This window comes from Onychostoma macrolepis, chromosome 07 (genome assembly GCF_012432095.1).
Source record: "Onychostoma macrolepis isolate SWU-2019 chromosome 07, ASM1243209v1, whole genome shotgun sequence".
NCBI classification, from domain to species: Eukaryota; Metazoa; Chordata; class Actinopteri; order Cypriniformes; family Cyprinidae; genus Onychostoma; species Onychostoma macrolepis.
Window position 1 is genome coordinate 46,332,350 of NC_081161.1, and position 21,911 is coordinate 46,354,260.

At 39.5% G+C, this 21,911-nt stretch overlaps 1 protein-coding gene across 1 annotated transcript; it reads right to left on the bottom strand.

The window, feature by feature from the left end:
* Positions 1 to 471: 471 nt before the first annotated feature.
* On the bottom strand, positions 472 to 17,140 carry LOC131543906 (fucolectin-like). Its single transcript, XM_058781709.1, has 3 exons — positions 16,830 to 17,140; positions 16,589 to 16,734; positions 472 to 581 (listed from the first exon to the last, which is right to left on the bottom strand). Exons 1-3 carry the CDS (start codon positions 17,138 to 17,140, stop codon positions 472 to 474), a joined length of 567 nt encoding a protein of 188 aa, XP_058637692.1.
* Positions 17,141 to 21,911: the final 4,771 nt, after the last annotated feature.

A 21,911-nucleotide genomic window follows, 5' to 3' on the forward strand; every position in this document is an offset into this window, starting at 1 on the left:
AATACGTTCACCTGAATACCTAAAAATTAAACAGCAGATTGTTCCATCAAACTCCATTAATGCGACATTAAAATTTGGTGCCTATTGGACATTGAATTTATGTCATAATTTATGACTTATACAATATTAACACTGTTATTTTGCTGTTCATTGATGTGAAGCTACCTTGAAACAATCTGTATTATTTCAAGTGCTATAGAAATAAATGTGACTTGATTTGGATGAAATAATGTCAAATAAAGAAATAATCCTAATATTAAATTAAAAATGGAATAGCACTGAATTAATACAAATATCTTACAATATTTCACTTCATTTTGGAAGAAAATTGTACAGTAAAATATTAAGTACTTTTATAAATATAAATATGAATCCATAATACAAACAATCTCCTACCTGTAATGTTATCTATGGAAATCCTGCAGACCACTTAAGCCGTTTTTGCTCTTTGAGGTTCACTTTACACGGCCTTTATCCCTCGGCAGGATCTTTTGCTTTGGATTTCCTTTTTACTTGCAAAACCTCCCAGTTTGGATGGCATGGATTGATTTTCACCCTGGCATGTCTTGAAATATGAGGTGCTTTATTGAAAAAGAGCCAGAGAGCATGGAAATGGTTTGAAGTCAAACAGACGATTTACAAACAAAACCTGACAGGCCAAATAAACTAGTCTGGAAACAGAGCGCTACTACACGGTCAACAAATAACGATCAGATAATTTCAGCTGACTACCAAATGCAGTGTAATTGGAGTGCCTATTTTCACAGTGTGATAAAAGACAGAATTCTACTAATGGATGACTCATTTATTTTCACAAAAGTATTTGGGGACACATTTATTATGGGAAAATATTACTGCAATACTTTGAACTAGTGCACATATTCATCATAATTGACATGTGCAATTATGCATTTAGCAGATGCTTTTATCTGAAGCCATTACAGATAAGAAACATCACAAGCCATTTGCCCAAAATTTCCATAGTACTCAATGCTGGATTAATTAAAACTAGCCTAGTAAAGCTACAGCTGAGGCGGGTTTCTGTGCTAGATAATTGGGTAAAAACTCATGAATGCGTGCAAAAATAAAAAATAATAATAATAATTTGTAAACTTGACAATTGTTTTTCTTTACATGCAGCTGCCTGATAAATTCTATCCAAATATTTTTGATTTCTGAAAGGAGACACAGTAAACATACTGCAAAATGTGATTTTTCTGTGTTTTTGCCTTTTTTTCCCAGTACAAACATATGCACAAATCAATTAAGCTTATTTTTTTTCTGACCCAACTGGCAGAATGGGTGTTTATTTGCTTCAGTGGTGCATAAAGTACCTGAAAGCCATACTTAAGTAAAAGTACAGATAATGACTTTGGTAGAAGTCGAAGTCACTGTTTAGAATATTACTTGAGTAAAAGTCTTAAAGTATGTGATATTTATTGTACTTACATACAAAAAGTATTTTTTAAATCTTAACCGTACTTAAGCACTGAAAGTAAAAGTACAAGTAAATGCAAAATGGAAAAGAAGCAAATTAATATATAAAATGTTCATACACAGCTTGAGTAGCAAGATGTTTAGTTTTAACTCTTTTTTGCCATTTTGTATTTTTGGGTAAGAATAAGAAGCACTTCATCCGGTACTTAGTGTCTTTCATTCCATCATAAGAATCATTTCTGGAATCTGCATCTGAAATAGCATTTAGATGTATTTACACAGTTTAATGCATCTCAGAGGGGACATGGATGCATTTAAACTGCAGTTCAGTTACAAATGGATAAATAGGCCTAATGTTTTGTTTTTATTATAAAACGTTGAATACTGTAATTTGAAATCATTTAAGACATGAAAAAAATAGTCGAAATGTGAAATTAAAACCGCCAGTAGGTGGCAGCATGTGACTGTTAATGAGTGAGTCGTTGAGATTCAACTGATTCATTCAAACAGCTGATTCATTCAGAAACAAAGCATTTGAATGTGTTAATGAGTGAGTCACTGAATCATTTTTATCAACTGATTCATTCAAAAACTGATTCATTCAATAAGTAAACAGTGTCCATTGCTCAGAGACACAAAACAGTGCTGTGATCTTTGTTTGGAACTATTTTTGTTGCCAAAATTTAGCAAAAACAAGCAATATTATGTCTAAATGTAGGTCACTGATCTTGTATAAAATGAATATTAAATGTGTTATCATGCTGATATCTGCAGAAAAACGGTACTCTTCGTGTGATATAGATTAAGTTAACTATATTAAATTATATAAATATAGAAAGCATGAATTTTAATAAATCAACCCCGGTGCACTCTGAGTGTGATTTGGTGATATAGCCTACTTGATAACGTCAGATCGCACATCATTACAACAATACTTACAGTTACCATATTATCACAGAAGATAGACTGTATACCACACACCCTAGCCTCGACTTTAGTGGAAAATGACTCATCCGCGGTTGTGCGCGCACTTGTTTGCATGAGCAAAGGTGTTTTTAGGAGTCTAACAAGCGCCAGACCACTGATTTGTCAAACCTGCTGTCCTGCAGTCTGTCTTTTTCTGACTTCTGACTATTTTGTTGTAAGTAACGAATATGCTTCGGGGAAATGTATCGGAGTAAAATATACATTTTAATTAGGAAATGTAATGGAGTAAACGTAAAAGTTGGCTGAAATATAAAAACTCAAGTAAAGTACAAATACTCCCAAAAAAATACTTAAGTACTGCAACGAGTATTATTACTTCGTTACATTACACCACTGGTTTGCTTTTAAGCAAAATCCACTTTTTTATAAATTTTGCAAAGAATTGCATGCAAATGTGAAATGACAGTTTAGAAAGAACCACCAAAAATAAACAACTTTTGTAATGGGTGATTATGATGATAAAAATGGATCAAAGATGTTATCTGTATAATTACATAATGCATTTGTGTAAATCTGGTCTCTTAAAAATAAGAAGAATTGCATGGTCCCTCTCAGGACACACCTTGAGCTGATTCTGCAGTTTAATCACGAACTCTAGACCTGCAGTTTGTCCTGCTTTCCACTCCATCTGGATCAGCTCGATCATTGATCATTTCCATGTTCTTTTGTGTGTATTTGAATGATGTAAATCAGTGCTTGAGCTCTACAGGAGTCGATCATCTACTAAAACCTCCAGAATGCCATCAGCTTCATCATGAGACTCTCATAGAGACTCCTAATGCGGTGAACATCCTTCACACAGACGCACCGCAAACTCAAAACCTCCACCCCAACGAATAAGCAGACAGGAGAGTTACATTCGTATTTAATGCAAATAATTTCTGCAGTCACAGGTCATATATGTTGAAACGTACCATGATTTCACCACAATCAACTTTCATCTCAACCAGTCAGGTCTGCAACAGGGAAAGGTTTGTCTTGGTATAGCGATTGACGAGATGGAAATGCTATGAATTTATCAAGTACTCATGTGCATGCGTGTGCGCGCGCACACACACACACACACACACACGTCTGGTTTGCTATCCTTGTGGGGACTCTCCATAGGCGTAATGCTTTTTCTACTGTACAGACCGTATATTCTATTGCCCTACACCAACCCTACACCTAAACCTACCCCTTACAGGAAACTACAGGCATTTTTAGATTTTCAAAAAAACTTAATTCTGTGTGATTTATTAGCTTGTTTACCCGTGGAGACCTCAATTTAGGTCCCCACCGTGACATGAGTCCCCATGAGTCTGTGTGTATTCAGGTTTAAGACCCCACCTGAATAGAAAAACAGGTACACACATCACTCACCCACACTCAAACACACACGCACTTACTCACACACTCTCTCACACACACACACACACACACACTCACTAACACACGTTCGTTTTTGTGAAAAGTGGGGACTTTTAGGCGTAATGGTTTTTATACTGTACTTACTGTATGTGCTATTGCCCTACACCAACCCTACACCTACCCCTTACAGGAGACTGTGCATTTCAACTTTCCCCAAAAACTTCATTCTGTGTGATTTATAAGCGTTTTGAAAAGTGGGGTCATGGGTCAATGTCCTGAAAAGTCACCTTCACCTTGTAATACCTGACATACCTTTGTCATTATACAAATCTTCACAAAAACGCGCGCGCACGCACACACACACACACACACACACACACACACACAGACACACACTCACCAACAAACACACACACACACACACACACACACACACACACTCACTAACTAACAAACACACGCACACACACACACACACACACACAGACACACAGACACACACTCACTAACAAACACACACACACACACACACACACACACACACACACACACACACACACACAGACACACAGACACACTCACTAACAAACAAACACACACACACACACTCACTAACACACACACACACACACACACACACACAGACACACACTCACTAACAAACACACACACACACACACACACACACACACACACACACACACACACACATACTTATCAATCTAAATGGAGACATTCCATAGAAAGGGTCTGTGAAGCAAAATGGGTAATACAGAAACTCATACATGTGTGATGATGATAATTATTATCCATTATGCACTATTATTTTACATTGTGACTGCGTTATAGAGTTAAGGAAATCACACTTAACAATTAAACAGTTATTTGTGCACAAATATGTTGTTGTTTCACAGCGAAGAATACATCCTTTCTTTAAGTAAAAGTAAATTCAGCTTTTACACTTTCCCAATCACATTTCACTTTACCCACTATTATTATTATTATTATTATTATTTGTTATATTCTTTTAGATTATCAAAATTGTGTTTACAAGACAATTTTGTTATTATATAGTGAAAAATAAATGTGCAATGATACAGTATCTCACAAAAGTGAGTACACCCCTCACATTTCAGCAACAATTTTAGTATATCTATAAGGGACAATACTACACAAATTAAATTTGGATATATTTTAGAGTAGGCAATGTTCAACTTGTATAGAAGTAAATATTTACTGTCCTCTAAATATAACTCAACATATAGCCATTATTGTCCAAATAACTGGCAACAAAAATGAGTACACCCTAAGTGAACATGTCAAAACTGTGTCCAAAGTGTCAATATTTTGTAGGGGCATCATTGTTATCTAGCACTGCTTTAATCCTCCTGGGCTTTGAATTCACCAGAGCTGCGCAGGTTGTTGCTGGGATCCTCTTCCACTCCTCCATACTGACATCACGGAGCTGTTGGATGTTAGACACATGGTGCTTCTCCACCTTCCGCTTGAGGATGCCCCACATGTGCTCAATAGGTTTCAGGTCTGGAGACACACTTGGCCACTCCATCACCTTCACCTTCAGCTTCATCAGCAAGGCAGTTGTCATCTTGGCGGTGTGTTTGAGGTCGTTATTATGTTGGAAAACTGCCGTTTGGCCCAGTTTCTGAGGGGAGGCATCATCTTCTGCTTCAGAATGTCTCAGTACATGTTGGAATCCATGTTTCCCTCAATGAACCTCAGCTCCTCAGTACCAGCAGCACTCATGCATCCCCAGACCATAATGCTACCGCCACCATGCTTGACTGTAGGCAAGACACAATTTTCTTGGTACTCCTCACCAGGGCGTCACCACACATGCTGGACACCATCTGAGCCAAACAAGTTTACCTTAATCTCATCAGACCACAGGATATGGTTCCAGTAATTCATGCTCTTGGACAGCTTGTCTTCAGCAAACTGTTTGCATGCTTTTTTGTGAGCCAGCTTCAGAAGAGGCTTCCTTCTGTGACGACGGCCATGCAAACTGACTTGTTTCAGTGTGCGGCGTATGGTCTGAGCACTGGCAAGCTGACCTTCCGCTTCTGCAACCTCTAAAGCAATGCTGGCAGCACTCATGCATCTGCTTTTTGAAGCCAGCTTGCACCTGACGCACAGCACGAGGTCTCAACTTCTTTGATCAACCCTTGCGAGGCCTGTTCCGAGTGAAACCCGTTTTTTAAAACCTCTGTATGACCCTGGCCACTGTACTGTAACTCAGTTCCAGGGTGTTACCGAACTTCTTATAGCCTCGGCCATCTTTGTGGAGAGCAACAATTCTAATTCTCAAATTCTCAGAGAGTTCTTTGCCATGAGGTGCCATGTTGAACATCCAGTGGTCAGTATGAGAGAATTGTATTCAAAGCACCAAATTTTAACTGCTCTAATACAAGATAAACAAATTTATATGGTCCTGTCAAACAGAGAAAACATGAACATGATGAATATAGGACATGTGGCTTTGCATGGTTAAACGACGTATAGCTGCCTGTTATCACTTAGGGTGTACTCACTTTTGTTGCCAGCTTTTGTGAGATACTGTAGATTGTAGTGGCTATAAACACACGCAAATGCTGTTAGCACCACACTGTGGTGCTTTGTTTTTGATGCAGCAAGTAAAAAAAACACACACACATATATATATATATATATATATATATACAGTATATATATATATATATATATATATATATATATATATTGTTAAGAAATGAGCAATTGTCCTATTGCAAGTTTACCTTTTATTTCTTTAATACCTTTTTATTGTAACTACAAGTTATTATATGTGTTTGTTTATTAAGAAAGACACCACATGTTATTGTATTCATTTTATTGAAAGTAGTTTATCAAGAAATACACAAAACATGCTATTGTAATCATTTTATTGAAAGTAGTTTATCAAGAAATACACAAAACATGTTATTGTATTCATTTTATTGAAAGTGGTTTATTAAGAAAGACACCAAACATGTTATTGTATTTGTTTTATTGAAAGTAGTTCAACACATGGTATTGTATTAAGCATTTATTGAGAAAGTGTTATAGCATATATCAATAGGAAGATAGTCAAAAAAGAAATATGTATTAGCCAGAGCTTTAAGGAAAGGAATGTTACCGTTGATTGATGTGTTGCGGACGCAGCGAAGGAGACATCTTAGAAGAAAGTCCCGGAGAAGAAAAATTCGAAAATGGAGGACTTTATATAGGAGTCTTCTGAGGGATATTCAGGGAAATTCCAAAGACCTCATGAGTCAAGACATTGGAATCCACCTGCTGTCTATAAAGGACTGAAGTACGATGAAGAGAATCAGATGGTGGTTCTGCGTGACCTCTTCTCCGGTGTCAGACTTGCCTTGCCAGAGACGCCAAGAAAACCGAGCTTGCAAACCTTAGTTTTTATTTCTGTTTTTATATTTTATTTGTAATGTATTTAACCTATATACAATAAAACTATATTTAATTATAACTAAGAAGCTTGCCTGCATGAAGAGTCTGATTTATAGACTTGAGCAAGAACAGACCACGGAGAAGTCTTCTGAGACCTATTTTGTGAGTATGAAATTTAAATGCTTATAGGACAGGACAGATTCGACTTTCTTTACCTAACCTGAGAATAAATAAAATAAGGTAGAAGGTGTATGGAATTTAGCACCACAAAACATGGCGCCCAACGTGTCGGGGGCATATTGATCATTGATTACTGGCCAGGATCAATGACCAATTGCTCAGCCTTGACAATACGTTATAGAAAGAGAGTATAGAGTTTGTTAGGAAGAAATCCTATAAAAACTTGAGTAGACTAAAAATAATTCAAGGAGAATTATTTAGTAAACCCAGAAAGGGTTTGTGTGTGCACACAAGAAGTGAAAATCTCGTAAATTAGAGGCGAAAGCTTACTGAGGTTAGATAAACCTAGAAAAGGCTGAAGGGGGCTATAAAACTGTCAAGTGGGGGACGCCCTGCTTAGGAGCAGTAAAGCCCAAAAACATACGAGAGTATATAGGGAGAGAGATCCTTTAAATACGTGTATGTGAGAGTAGTTTTATACAAACTACAACGTCGGTTTAAGGAAATACCGAGTTAGTTTGGGTTCCATCCAGAGACAAATAAAGAGTAGTAAAAGTTCAATGGAACAAAAATAGTAGGAATTTTAGAAAAAAATAGCCTACTGAAGGTATTAGAAATAATACGAAGAGAAAAACGCAAGAATGGAGGAAAGGAAAATTAGATCTAAACATTGTGAGGGAAATCTTTCAGAACAAAAGGAAGATGAAAACAATGTTAGAGAAGAATTTAGGGCAGAACAGGAATTAGAATCTGAACTAAATAAACAGAGACTAAAAATAGGGAAAATTGAAATGATAATCTATGATGGTTTGATAGAAGAAACTAGAGGAGGAATGGTAGTTCCCTTTCAAGGGAACTTCGAACTGCGTCCTCTAGGGGTCGCTATGGGGAACGTCGTCAGCGTGACCCATGTCTGAAGCATATATAAAAAAACACCACATGTTGGCCGGCGACAGCCTATGACGTCACTACCGGCACGACCACAGTATAAAGGGGCGCCGGGAAAATACGTCATTCTCTTCTTCGTCTTCAGTGACTGTTGTGTTTGAAGCGTGTATTCTACAGGTAAGAAACAATTTTCTACTATGGCGAGCACTAGCAAGGCGTTTAAGAGATGTGTGCATCCATGTCCTCGTTATTTGACACCTGATGACACACACGATCTTTGCGTCTTTTGTTTGGGCAAGGAGCACGCACGCAATGTTCTCGAGGGGGCAATCTGCGTGCACTGTGAGCTTTTTTCTTTGAGAAAGCTCCGCTCTCGTCTGTCTCTCTTTTCGAGGAAGGAGGGACAGCCGTCTGCTTCCCGCGGCTCAAGACCCACTGCTGCTGAGGCACGGAGGAGGATGGGCTCGTGGGGCTCGCAGGCGGAGCTGGCTCATGAGTTAGAGAGGGGGCTTTCCTTCTCGCGCTCGTCGGCCGCGAACGAGAGTGAATCGCTGGATGACGATGATGCGATCTCTCTGACATCATCTGATCCAGCGGCTAGTGCTCTGCTGGGTTATGCCCAGGAAGAGCAGGAGATGTCTGAGGGAGAAGAAGTTGAGACTGAGCCCTCTCAATCCTCCTGCCCTGTGTATGACGAACTGTTGGAGGTTATGGAACGCGCCACAGCAAGGCTTGACTTGCCGTGGAAGCAGGCCAAGATGGTGGCGCCGCGGGGTCGTCTCGATGAGCGTTATCTTTCTGGCCATAGCCCCCCAGCTCGAGTGAGCCTTCCATTTCTTCCTGATCTCCATGCGGAGGTTGAGAGGGAATGGAAAAAAAAGTTTTCCTCTCGCATTCATAGGTTTCAGCATACCAGTTATGCTAACATTGAGGGGATGCGTGAAAACGGCTATGAGGGGATGCCCCCTGTGGAAGAGACGCTGGCCAGCTATCTCTCTGTGGGCGAGACATCCTCTCTCAAGGCTCCCTCCTTGCCATCTAAGCCCCTTCAGGAAACATCTCGCTTAAATGGCAGGGCATACGCAGCAGCAGGTCAGGCTGTCGCTTCGTTGTACACGATGGCGGTGCTTCAGGCTTACCAGGCTGATCTGCTGAAGGACCTGGATAAGGGTCAGGGCTTGTCACCTGATGAAGTAGCTGAGCTGTGCCGCACCACGGATTTGGCTCTCCGTGCCACTAAGCACTGCTATGGGCAGGTCTATGGCAGCCATGGTGGTAACGGAGAGACATCTGTGGGTGAATCTGGCAGATGTTGGGAAGAAAGAGAAGGGCTTTCTTCTCGATGCTCCAGTCTCGCCTTCTGAGCTTTTCGGTACCTCCGTCGAGACGGTGGTCGAGAAGTTTAGGGAGGCGAAGGCGTGCTCAGCGGCCTTCAAAACCTTCATTCCAAGAAGGTCCAGGTCTGAGCCCGAACAACGCAGGGGTCCTGGCCCATCTCCATCTGGGGATCAGAGATGGGCACAGAAGGCTAGTGTCGCGACTCGTGCCCCTCCCCCGCCTGCGGGTAGGGCTAGAGGGAGGCGCGGGTCAAAGAGAGGTAGGCAAGACCTGAGGGAGGTGATCCAGACAAAGCGTGTTCTCAACGCTCTCGTCCGGACCAGAGTAAGAATTGAAACATCTACTCCCTTTCCTCGGGGGGCCTGTCATCTGCCCTTATCTTCCCCTCTCTAATTCCCCTGCAACCACCGTTTTTATCCCACCTGACCGAGGTTGGGTGGGGACCAAGATAGAAACCTGCGCTTTAAAATCATTGCAGTCTCTATGCTGGACTTATGATGTTTTGGTGAAGTTCTATGTTTCATAGAAACTACCTTACTGATGGTCCGGACCCGACTCTTCGGATTTCGCTTCCGGGACTGATCCTCATGCGCAGGAACCATGGATGGGCGAGTACAATCCAGTTCTACTGTTTACTGGTATTTATGTGTTCCACACTGGCAACACTGCAGTTCCAGGACCTGCGGGTCTTTTTACTTCAGTTTCTTTGGTTTGAGAAGGTGCATGGCTATCTGAGGATATCTATGTACTAGCTTAGGGACTGCTCCCCTTCCAAGGGTTTTTAAGTAGCAATCTCCCTGAGCCCTTGCCTAGAGTGTGCGTCTCCCCTGCTAGGGTTTAAGTACGAGCTGGCATTGCTCCCCTCACTATTGAGGGTCACCTATGAGCGTGCTGCTCCCATCTGAGCGTCTGAGATTCCTCTCATGCTGAGAGTTGAGTTCCCCGCTCTCCAGAGCTATGTTGTTGGTCGAGCTAGCATCACTCCCCTCACCATTGAGGGTCACCTATGAGCATGCCGCTCAAATCTGAGCGTCTGAGATTCCTCTCATGCTGAGAGTTGAGTTCTCCGCTCTCCAGAGCTATGTTGTTGGTCGAGCTAGCATCGCTCCCCTCACCATTGAGGGTCACCTATGAGCATGCCGCTCCCTTCTGAGCGTCTGAGTTCCGTCTCATGCTGAGAGTTGGGTTCTCCGCTCTCCAGAGCTATGTTGTTGGTCGAGCTAGCATTGCTCCCCTCACCATAAGGGTCACCTATGAGCATGCCGCTCCCTTCTGAGCGTCTGAGTTCCCTCTCATGCTGAGAGTTGGGTTCTCCGCTCTCCAGAGCTATGTTGTTGGTCGAGCTAGCATTGCTCCTCTCACCTTAAAGGGTCACCTATGAGCATGCCGCTCCCTTCTGAGCGTCTGAGTTCCCTCTCATGATGAGAGTTGGGTTCACCGCTCCCCTAGAGCTCTGTGTCCCATATGCTCTCCTTGTGGGTCGAGCTGGCATTGCTCCCCTCACCATGAGGGTCACCTATGAGCATGCCGCTCCCTTCTGAGCGTCTGAGTTCCCTCTCATGATGAGAGTTGGGTTCTCCGCTCTCCAGAACGGTGTTTCAAATCCATGTTATGGTAAGTGCGCACACTAGTCTCTGTACACTTTCTGAAAGCCACATTGTGGTAAGATCGCACACCAAGTGTTTTGCGATCTTTCTAAAATCCTGTATGGTATGGGTTACGCGCTGCGGCTTCGTGCCCTTTCTTTGAGTCGGTCAGGTCCCGGTTTTTACCTTGGACCCCACTCTACCTATGTATCCCCAGTGATACTGACTTGAACAGGGTGTTGCTACCAAGGATCTGTTGAGACAATTCCTTCAGCGAGCTCATGCAGAGCAAGCAGTAGCCCCTGGGTGACAGGCCAAGGCCTAGTTACTATCCTAGGCGCTTGGTCTTATCCCCTTAAAGGAATCTCTATTATATCTGATTCCAAGCCTTTGAGCTCTACTCTGGGTCCAGGAGGCCCGGCCCCTAACAGGTAAGTTCTGGGGTATGCAGCTCAGGTTTTTGGCCTATGTCACTGACAGCCGTCGAACCGTCCCAGGGGCAACTCCCTTAGCCGGGTAGAGTTGATACTTAGTGCTCACCTTTTTGTGCTGGCTTGCACTCCCCTCAGCATGGTGGCGTGGGTATTCCGTTCCCCATAGCGACCCCTAGAGGACGCAGTTCGAAGTTCCCTCGAAAGGGAACGTCTCAGGTTACATATGTAACCATGGTTCCCTGAGTAGGGAACGAGACACTGCGTCCTCTAGGCTCGGTGCCATGCTTCGGACGCAAGCTTCAGACGAAGAAGTGAATGACGTATTTTCCCAGCGCCCCTTTATACTGTGGTCGTGCCGGTAGTGACGTCATAGGCTGTCGCCGGCCAACATGTGGTGTTTTTGTATATATGCTTCAGACACGGGTCACGCTGATGGCGTTCCCCATAGCGACCCCTAGAGGACGCAGTGTCTCGTTCCCTACTCAGGGAACCATGGTTACATATGTAACCTGAGACGTTCTTAATGATAACCAGTTAATGCAGACAGGAGAAGGTACTGCAGGTGCCATTTTTAAGATACTAGGAAATCAGGCGTTACCAGAAATAGAAAATACACGGGAGCAACTGGGTATGCAGAGTTCAGGATCAGTGAGATTAACCTCTGGTTCGCCTAGTTGGACTTATGTAGCACACGCTGTGATGACAGATTGTAAAGCAAAATTATGTACAATCAAACGCTCAGAGTTAGAAGCCGAAACAATAATGTCGTCCTTGATTCAGATAGCAATCAGTAGAGGAGTTAAAATAATACATTTAACTTTAATGGGGACAGGACAGTTTGGGCATTCAGAAATAGCAGTTATGAGAGGGATATTGACAGGAATAATAAAGAATTCAGATACTGAATCTTTAAAAATAAACTTACTAATGAATGACAGAAATAGAGGAAAATTTAACCAAATTTTCAATGAGAGAAAGGGAGCAATAGAGCCTTTCGGAGCAGCAGTTTCTGCCGCAGCAAAAGAGGAGATAATTCATCAAAGTCAGTCAGTAGTAGAACTGAGCAGTGCAGATGAAGAACTAGAAAGTGAGGACTCATATTCATCAACACTAAGTACAGAAAGTGAGAATAGTGTGATGGAATTATCAATAAAAAAGAAAGAAACGAGATTAAAACATAAGAAAGGAGGAATATTACCGTTACAGAGAGTAACAAAACAAATTCAGAATGATTGGCTTGAAGTAGAAATGAAAGGAACTAAATATAAAAATCCCACTAGTAAGAATAGGGGAAGAGAATTAACAAGAAAATGGGATAGAAAGATTATTCCTAATAATAACTTAACTTATGGACAGATGAGAACAGCTAGCCAGTCACCTCCTGCTTTACAAATAGCTAAACATGAAGGCTGGTCTAAATCAGGAAAACAAATTATATTTCAGGAAGGTTATGAATTTAATAGGAAAATAGTTAGAGAACTGGAGAAAATAATAAAGAATTTAAAAGCTGAAATGCAGCAGTTGAGGAGAGAATTAGACACAGTAAAGGGTCAGCAAGCTATAGCGAGATTAGGATCTGGAACATCTGAGAGCTGGGAGAGCGAAGACACAGATCAGGAGAGAAAAAGCAGAAGAGGTGCTTATTCTCCTAATGCTGGAATTAGGGATTTTCCAGTGAGACAGTTAGAATTTACAACTCCGAAGCAGAGTAGAGAAGAGCATGATATACAAGCGAAATTATTAGAACTGCAACTGACAGATGCAGTAAGAAAACAGATAGGACCCAAAAAGAAAGGAGAAGATTATAGTGCTTATACGGATCGTATAATTAAAGCCGCAGGAAATGCAAGTTTGAGTTGCGAAGCCGTAACTCGTCTAGTTCATACATGCACAGGCCATGCAATATCTGCAGAAGCTATAGAAAAGGTTAGAAACTTAACAGGAACGGAGGATAAATATTCTCAGTTGAAAGACGTTAATTAATGCGTCTGAAGATCAAGTTCCATTGTTAAGTGTATGGTTATCAATAGAAGAAGAGATACCTATGACAGATAAGGTTAGACTGTTAAGGGATGTAGGAAGAAACATTCCAGGGGGATATAAATTAATAGCAATTCTAAATACCGTAACTAAAAAACAAATAGAGAGACTTGCTGAATATGATTTAAATTCCCAACATTTAAGAGTAGTGAGGAGAAAAGAACCTCAAAATAAGAATATGCAAAAACTGCAGAAATGTAATTCTCCAAAAATGCAGAGTAGCAAAATGAGTGAAAGAAAACTCTATAATACTCGTTTTCAAACCAGACAGAGAGAAGGAAATAGAAATATTGTACCGAGAACAGAAACTCAGAGTACAAAAATCTGGAAGAGAAATAACACAAGAGAGACAAGTTACATTCCAGATGATAAATGGGGAATAATGACCCCAGAAGAAAGAAGTGAAGTAATTCAAAAGCGTAAAACAGAAACCTTGAACGCTAATAAAGTTAGGCGTACAAAGATAGCAGTCAAAAAAGACATGCAGTCAGATGCTGGAAGCACAAAAAAGGCAGTGGAGAAAAAACAAGAAACAACGCAATGAGAATTACTTGGCCTGTTGAAGAGGGACATTTGTGACCAGAGAGTAATAGAAAAAGAAGATAATTTACTTGTCAATTTGGAAGGAATAGAGTATCTTGTAGATACGGGAGATCAGATGACCTCTACAACAGAGCCAATACAATTTACAGATAATATTTTAATTCAAGCTTATAATGGTAAAATAGAGGAAGAACAAATGGGAGAAAAGCTTGGTATTAAAATGATAAAAGGATCAGAGAACCTGTTAGCTGCAAAAGATCTAAAGAAAGTCTTTAGATTAAAAGAAGTAGATATTGAATCGGAATTAAAAAGGATACGTAGTAAAATGATAGGATCAGAAGAGGTGAAAGATGAATTAATACAATTCTTGAGAGTAGTACCTTATGGAAGATATAAAAATGATTGCGGAAAGGTTAGTAATATATATGAGCATGAAATACTAGGTGGAATACATAAACCACAACGTCAGTATCCGATTAATAAAATGGCTAAAGAAGAGTTAAATCAAACGATACAATAATTAGTTGAACAGGGAGTTCTGAGAGAAGTTACATCTGCTGTAACAAATAGTCCCATACAATCCCAGGTGAAAAAGACGTAGTATTAAATGTATTAAAAATATACTTGAAATCCAAGTAGTATGTTTATAATACATTTGTATTCCCAACATGCTTATTTGAAGTGCATTAAAAATATATTGAATTGCATTTTAATATATTTCTAAAAAGTACACTAGAAGTACTTTTGTATTAAAGATATGCTTAGTTATACTTCTAAAAAATATGCTAAACACAAGCATATTTTTAATGTATTTTAAAAAAGTATACTAGAAATACGTTGGTAATAAATATATGCTTAATTACACTTTTAAGGAATATGCTAAACACAAGCACACTATAACTATATTTCTAAAAAGTATAGTAGAAATACGTTGGTAATAAATATATGCTTAATTACACTTTTAAGGAATATACTAAACACAAGCATACTTTTAGTGATGTTTTAGTGTATTTACAGAAAACATAGGCTATGTTACACTTACTTAAAGTATATTTTATGTGTACTTTGTGTAAGAACATAAAATGCTTACACTTTTAGTAGGTTTTTAATGTACTTTATATTGCAGTAGGCCTACACATGGTTATATTTTAAATAGCCTATTTATGTACTTATAATTTTAATATTTGGAAAAGTACAATATTTTGAAAAACATTTTTAACATTTACAATGTACAAACCTTTGTCAAATATTATTAACCATTGCAATATTTAAAATATGTTGTTTAATATGGGTTATGCTACTTTGGTTGATTAGGCTGTTGTTCAGTATGATACATTAATTGTTATAAGCTAGGTGTTTATAAATTTGTTCAAGCTTGATGCCTTTATTTTCTAATATATATTTCTGAAATTCCCACAAGGATTTCAACATCATATCTGGAAAAAAAACGGGGGAAAAAAACAACGTTTATTTGTGTTTAAATTAAAACAATACAGACTAAACCCTGATTGGTTCCAGAGCCATTGAACGGCTCTGATTGGTTCGTATGATAATGAGCTCGCAGCAGAGAGCTTCGTAAATCAAATATGATGTGCGTGCAAATGTCCGTTGAATGTGAATATAAGTCTAAATTTAAACAGTATTATATAGAGCGATCGTGTCTCTTTAGGGCGCTTGGAGGAAACCACGCAATTTATATGGATTACTTTGGCGATGTTTTTTTGCGATGAACTTTTTGAAACGTGAACATCTTTGATTAATCTTTTCATCGGAGGGACATACATCTCTCAGATTTCATATCTTCGCTTTTCTTTCGAAGATGAACGAAAGTCTTAGATGGTTTGGAGCATCTTAAGGGTGAGTGATGGCAGAATTCAAATTGTTTTGGGGGAATTATGAAATTAATTAGAAAATATGTAAGGGATAATTAACGGCTAGCTGTGCATTAAACGATTTGCAGGACGTGGAGGCGAAGAACCACCCGACGCGCAGTGGAGTGCATTCAAATCGTTTAATGCACAGCTAGCTGTTGATTATCCTGTTTATGCCATGGTCATTTGCCAGCATTCACATATTAAAGATGTTAATAATATTTGTGCTGCAATATTTGACTGGAACGATACAAATGACGGTTATTTTCGTCTGTATTACTATTCAACTGTAACTGTATGTTACTATGGTTACCAATGTTAAAGCGCATTAATATATAACGTGAACAATGACTTGAAGTGAGTAATTTCTGCATCAACTACTGTCACCAAACAAAAATGCAAAAAATACGATGTTGTGTTGCTTTAAACATGTTTTAAGTAAGGCATGACATTACATGAAATATGTAGTCATGTATTGCATTCAATTCAATGCACTGCAGCAATTAATTACCTGCCAAATAGCCGTAGACTTCAACCTCACAAAGACTAAGAGTCTTCCAATCTCCAGGAATATGAACAGTCACGTGACGTCCCTCCATCCCATTACATGAGTAGCTGTAGGACTCACCTGCTGGAATAGCAGGAATAACAGCACATCTACAGACAGAGAAACACAATTGGAGAACACGGTCACATCAGTCCTTCACATTTGTTCTTGATATCCCACATTATTTCAACCTCAAGTTTCTCACATGGGATTGTTGTTGCCGTTGTTCTCCAAAGAGTTTCCGATGCGAATGTCCGCTCCGTTTATTCGTTCTGCATAGCTGTATTTTCTGTTAGTGATGACCACTTCACTAACTCGATGAACATCATGCAGATCCAGCCTCCACCATGGGTTCGTCTCATTAAGGGTTGAGGTGCATGCTGTATTCAATTGCTGGAAGCCACGATTACTATCAACAGCCTTTTCAGCAAACCAGCTCGCAAATGTCGATGACTGTATAACGGCTCCTCCTACTGCACGATTTCCTGGGAAATTAATAAACCCGATGTGGTCCATGTTTATGCACAATTTGAACAAGCGCGAATGAGTCTTATGTGGAAGATTATTTCTGCCACAGAATTAAAAAAAAACAAAATAGTCAGAATTGTGAGCTAAAAAAAATGCCAATGACCTTTTTTTCCCCTTTCTTTTTCTCTTTTTTTTTATTGCAAGATACAAAATCTGAATTCAGTGAAAAATGTGAGATGTAAACTTGCAATTATGATTATATAGGTACAACTGCTACATAAAGCATGTTTTAACTCCATTTAACTCTGAGCATCCTCTGTCTGAACCACTTAAGCTGGGGGGGCAGGTAGTGGAGCAGGTTGAGGCTTTACTTATTTGGGCGCTGAGATTGACAGGCATTTATCTTTTACACAGCAGTCAAATAGTGTGTATAAGAAAGCTCAACAACGATTATCTCTTTTGAGAAGGCTAAAGGGCTTTAATGTAAGACAGGATATCTTAAAAGTAGTAGAGAGATCATAGGGTCCTATATGTCAAACATTTGATTGATGAGGGTCATAAAAATGTCACCCCCCACCCCCCTAACCGGACACCTGTTTTGGACACCTGTTCGGACCTCTGAATTTATAACCCCCTCATGTTGTTCGGGAATGTGTTTTAGTGTGGGTCTGTTGAAACTGTTCAAAAACTATGTGCTTTAAACTTTAAAATGTGAAATGTAGCATGATTATTAAACGGGATAAAGGGAAGTTTTTCTATGTTACAATTTTTAAAAGTTAGAGTTTGTTACAAGTTAGAAAAGAAAAGAAAAATGCTGACTATCTTACCTGATCTAAAACAAAAAAGTATGAAGCGAACATTAAGCAATAAGATACTTGTCAAAATCTTGTAACATTACACTTTAAAACTAGTTTGTCACAACAGTAGAAAAGTTAAACAAAAGAAAAAGAACCTTGTATCTTATGGTGATCTAAAGCATCAGATGCGGTCGTTAAAACACCAGCATAAGATACTTGTCAAAATCTAATGTTGTACGCTACCATTAGCTACAATTTTAAAAAGCTAGACTTTGTTACTGACAGAAAGTTAAACAAAAGAAAAAGACCTGACCATCTTACGCTGATACATCCTCACACCCGGCTGTCAAAACTCGAACGAGCTTACGTCCGGTCCCACTCAAACCACACCCACTAACCGCCTCTAACACATGCCTAACACCGGAGGCCACAAAGATAGATTTAACATTAAAACAAAGTTATTTTTGAGAAATCTTTGACATTTCTTAATTGATGAAAGTATTCACAATTCATCCTAAAGCTTTTCACTTTAAAAATTAGGTTAGTCTTAAAAGTTTTTCCTTTTAAATAATCACCTCTAAGCCACAGGAAAAATGTTGTTTGTTTTGTTTTATTTTAGTTTGGATTGGTTGTTCACACATAATTTAGTAATTCCTTTATTTACTCTTTGATTTTTGTCAAGCTTAAGACTTCTGGCTTGCTAAGACTTGCGGTGTGGTATAACAGTTAAAACACACGAATGCGCGCACAAAATCTAACTGGAATGAAAGCAAATGTTTTTGTTTGTGTAATAAGATCAAGACAGTTTTACTCTTTGTTTTTTCGTCCCGTAACGCATTATCTATCAGTTGAAACAGGCGTACGTCTAAACTTTTTACAACGTCATACAAGATGCAAAGATTTCGTTTCGCGCAATGCGATGAAACGAGAGAAGGTTGTAATAAATAAATAAATAAATAAATAAAACATCTAAAGGTGTTTCTGGGGTTGCGACTCATTTGCAATCTAATGAGTTTTTGAGGGATCTGGCATTGTGAACTTTTGTGGTGTGTCAGGTAAGAACTTCAGTGATCAAAACAGATCATTTTCTAAGATGTTCATTGATCAAAGTATGTCCATTGTCCCACTTTTTTACAACATGCACCTGTGAATGAAGCGGGGGGTCTTCTGGTGCTGAAAAATACATTAACAACAAGGTGAAATAAATAGGGAGGTTCAAGGTGATTGTTTTTAATAAGATGGTCTATGCTGTAGGAAAATGTTGTTTAAATTTAGTTAATTTAGTACATTTGGTAACACTTTAGAATAGGGAACACTTATTCACTATTAACTGCAACTTGTCCCTCAATAAATTCCTGATTTGCTGCTTATTAATAGTTAGTAAGGTAGTTGTTAAGTTTAGGTATTGGGTAGGAGTAGGGATGTACAATAAGGTCATGTAGAATAAGGCATTAATATGTGCTTAATTAGTACTAATAACTGGCTAATATTCTAGTAATATGCATGCTAATAAGCAACTAGTTAAGAGACCCTAAATAAAGTGTTATCATTTGTTTTAGTTACATTTATTATTTTATTCATATATTTTCAAGCCTCAACACAAACATACTGTAACAGAGTATAGTCAACAGGCTAGTCCGCACTGTTGATCGCAGCCAGGCATTGGTGGGTGGATTAAATGTAAAAAGCCTTGGCTAACAAATTGGTCTATTTGTCCTTAGAGTAAATACATTCCATTTATTTTTAGAGCTGCTTGACAGCAGAATTTAATTATGTTTGCATAATTGAAATATTAACTTTATTTATATATTATATTACTGCATTAATATTACTATTTAATATCTTTGAAACAATGTATAAAGCGCTACAGAGATAAAGGTGACGTGATTTGACTTGATCGGAGAAGTGCCGTAGAGATTAAAGTACAATTTATGTCCTACTAATGATATTGTTTTTACATGCACAGCGATGGTTTGTAGTTTACATGTATATACGTACATATACAAGTCTTACATTTATAACTATTCCCCGCCTCCAGTTCACTCACGCGTTTGAAGATGAAACGTCACATGGAGCGCGTTGCTTTCTGGGCAACAGTATGCCATGCAGTGTCTTCAGATGCATACATCAAATTTCAGCAAATGTAGCAGGTAATCCGGGAATTCCATGCATACAGAAAATTCACATACTATTCACAGTATTCACACAGCATACTGCAATATAGTAGGAGTTGTATGATAGTATGCCATTCGGAACACAGCTTCTGTACTGATTTCAGTGTACTTAAGTTATATTTAGCAGATTTTGGCAAATATAGTAGATCATCCGGGTATTCCATGCATACAGAAAATTTGCATACTATGCGCAGCATATATACTGGATACTGCAGAAATAGTAAGAGTAGTATGATAGTATGGCATTTCGAACACAGCCCCAGTGTTTCCTATGTTCCCTGTGTACCCTGTTGGATATTAAAGACTCTCGTTTTGTGAATTCCTCGTCTCCGCGTTCCTGGTTTCCTTGACTCCCTGATAATGTGACAGAAGAACCGACCAATGACAGTTACCTCTGCGTCTACCCTCCGTTCTTGTTTTCCGTGTTTTACCAGTGTTTTTTTCTTTCCGTTGTGTCCCCATTGATCCCCTTCTTCGCCTGGAATACCACCACCTCCTCCTGCTGGAGCAGGGGGAGAGATCGCTTGAGGGCCACACCAGACTGTTCCTGGTACACGCCAACCTCTTCAGCTACCCGGATGACGCATTCTGTGCATTCTATGACGCCAGCTTAAACTCCATGTACAGATCGCCGTCGTCCGAGGAAGGCCCTCGAGCGAATTTCGCCGCGTTTGTGGAGTGGACACTGGCAAGACACGGATCCCCATTCACAGTCTGTCCCAAGGGGAATCTCGCTAGTGCCACTCCGGACCCAGTGCCCAGCCCACCATCTCCCCGCTATGCGGAGCGCATGGCCGAGCCCACCGCTGACGGAGAGCTGGAGCCCGCCGCCACTGACGAACCATCGCCGCACGGAGCGACTGTGTATGTTTGTGTTGAGTGTTTGTGTTTGCAGTGTATGTTTGTGTTGAGGCTTGAAAATGTGTGAATAAAATAATAAATGTAACCAAAACGAACGATAACACTTTATTTAGGGTCTCTTAACTAGTTGCTTATTATCATACATATTACTAGAATATTATCCAGTTATTAGTACTAATTAAGCACATATTAACGCCTTATTCTACATGACCTTATTCTACATCCCTAATCCTACCCAATACCTTAACAACTACCTTACTAACTATTAATAAGGAGCAAATCAGGAATTTATTGAGGGAAAAGTCGCAGTTAATAGTGAATAAGTGTTCCCTATTCTAAAGTGTTACCAAATTAAATAAATTAACTAAAATTAAACAACATTTTCCTACAGCATAGACCATCTTATTAAAAACAATCACCTTGAACCTCCCTATTTATTTCACCTTGTTGTTATTGTATTTTCTCTATCTATTTAATTTCATCCTGAACATCAGTTTGAAGTCACATTCGAATAGATTATAAATTCATTATAAATACTAAATTCTCAACTTTACCTAACTTTTAACTTCACCAGATGTTTGTCATAAAAATTTAAAAAAAGGTTCAAAAGGCACACATCCTTTGACCCTCCACTGAACTTTAGCCACACTCACAGGTGTGTACCATAAAAATGTCTGAAATGAATACCCTTTGCTCAGTGCACATGTAACGGGGCTGACGAGACGTGAGACATGTGGATCCATGTGCAAGCTTTTATTGGCAAGAGACGTGGTCATAACAGGCAGGGTCAAACAATGGCAAACAGGTATGGCAGGGACAAGACAAAGAGTAATCCTAGAGCAAGCAAAGGTCGGTCGACAGCGAACAGTATCCGAAGGGGCCAGGCAGAGAGATAATCCAGGGAACACGGGCTAGAATCCAAAGGGGGTGCAAACAGTGTCCGAACAGATAGACAGGGGGTAAATACAGGGAACACAGACTAGAAAA

Bases quoted from the DNA above. Each gene is read 5' to 3' on its own strand.
- LOC131543906 (XM_058781709.1), bottom strand. From the start codon at position 17,140: ATGGACCACATCGGGTTTATTAATTTCCCAGGAAATCGTGCAGTAGGA. The intron at 16,735-16,829 runs GTGAGAAACTTG...CTCTGTCTGTAG, and splicing joins AACGGCAACAACAATCCCAT to ATGTGCTGTTATTCCTGCTA. The intron at 582-16,588 runs GTAATTAATTGC...TTTTCAATAAAG, and splicing joins AGTCTACGGCTATTTGGCAG to CACCTCATATTTCAAGACAT.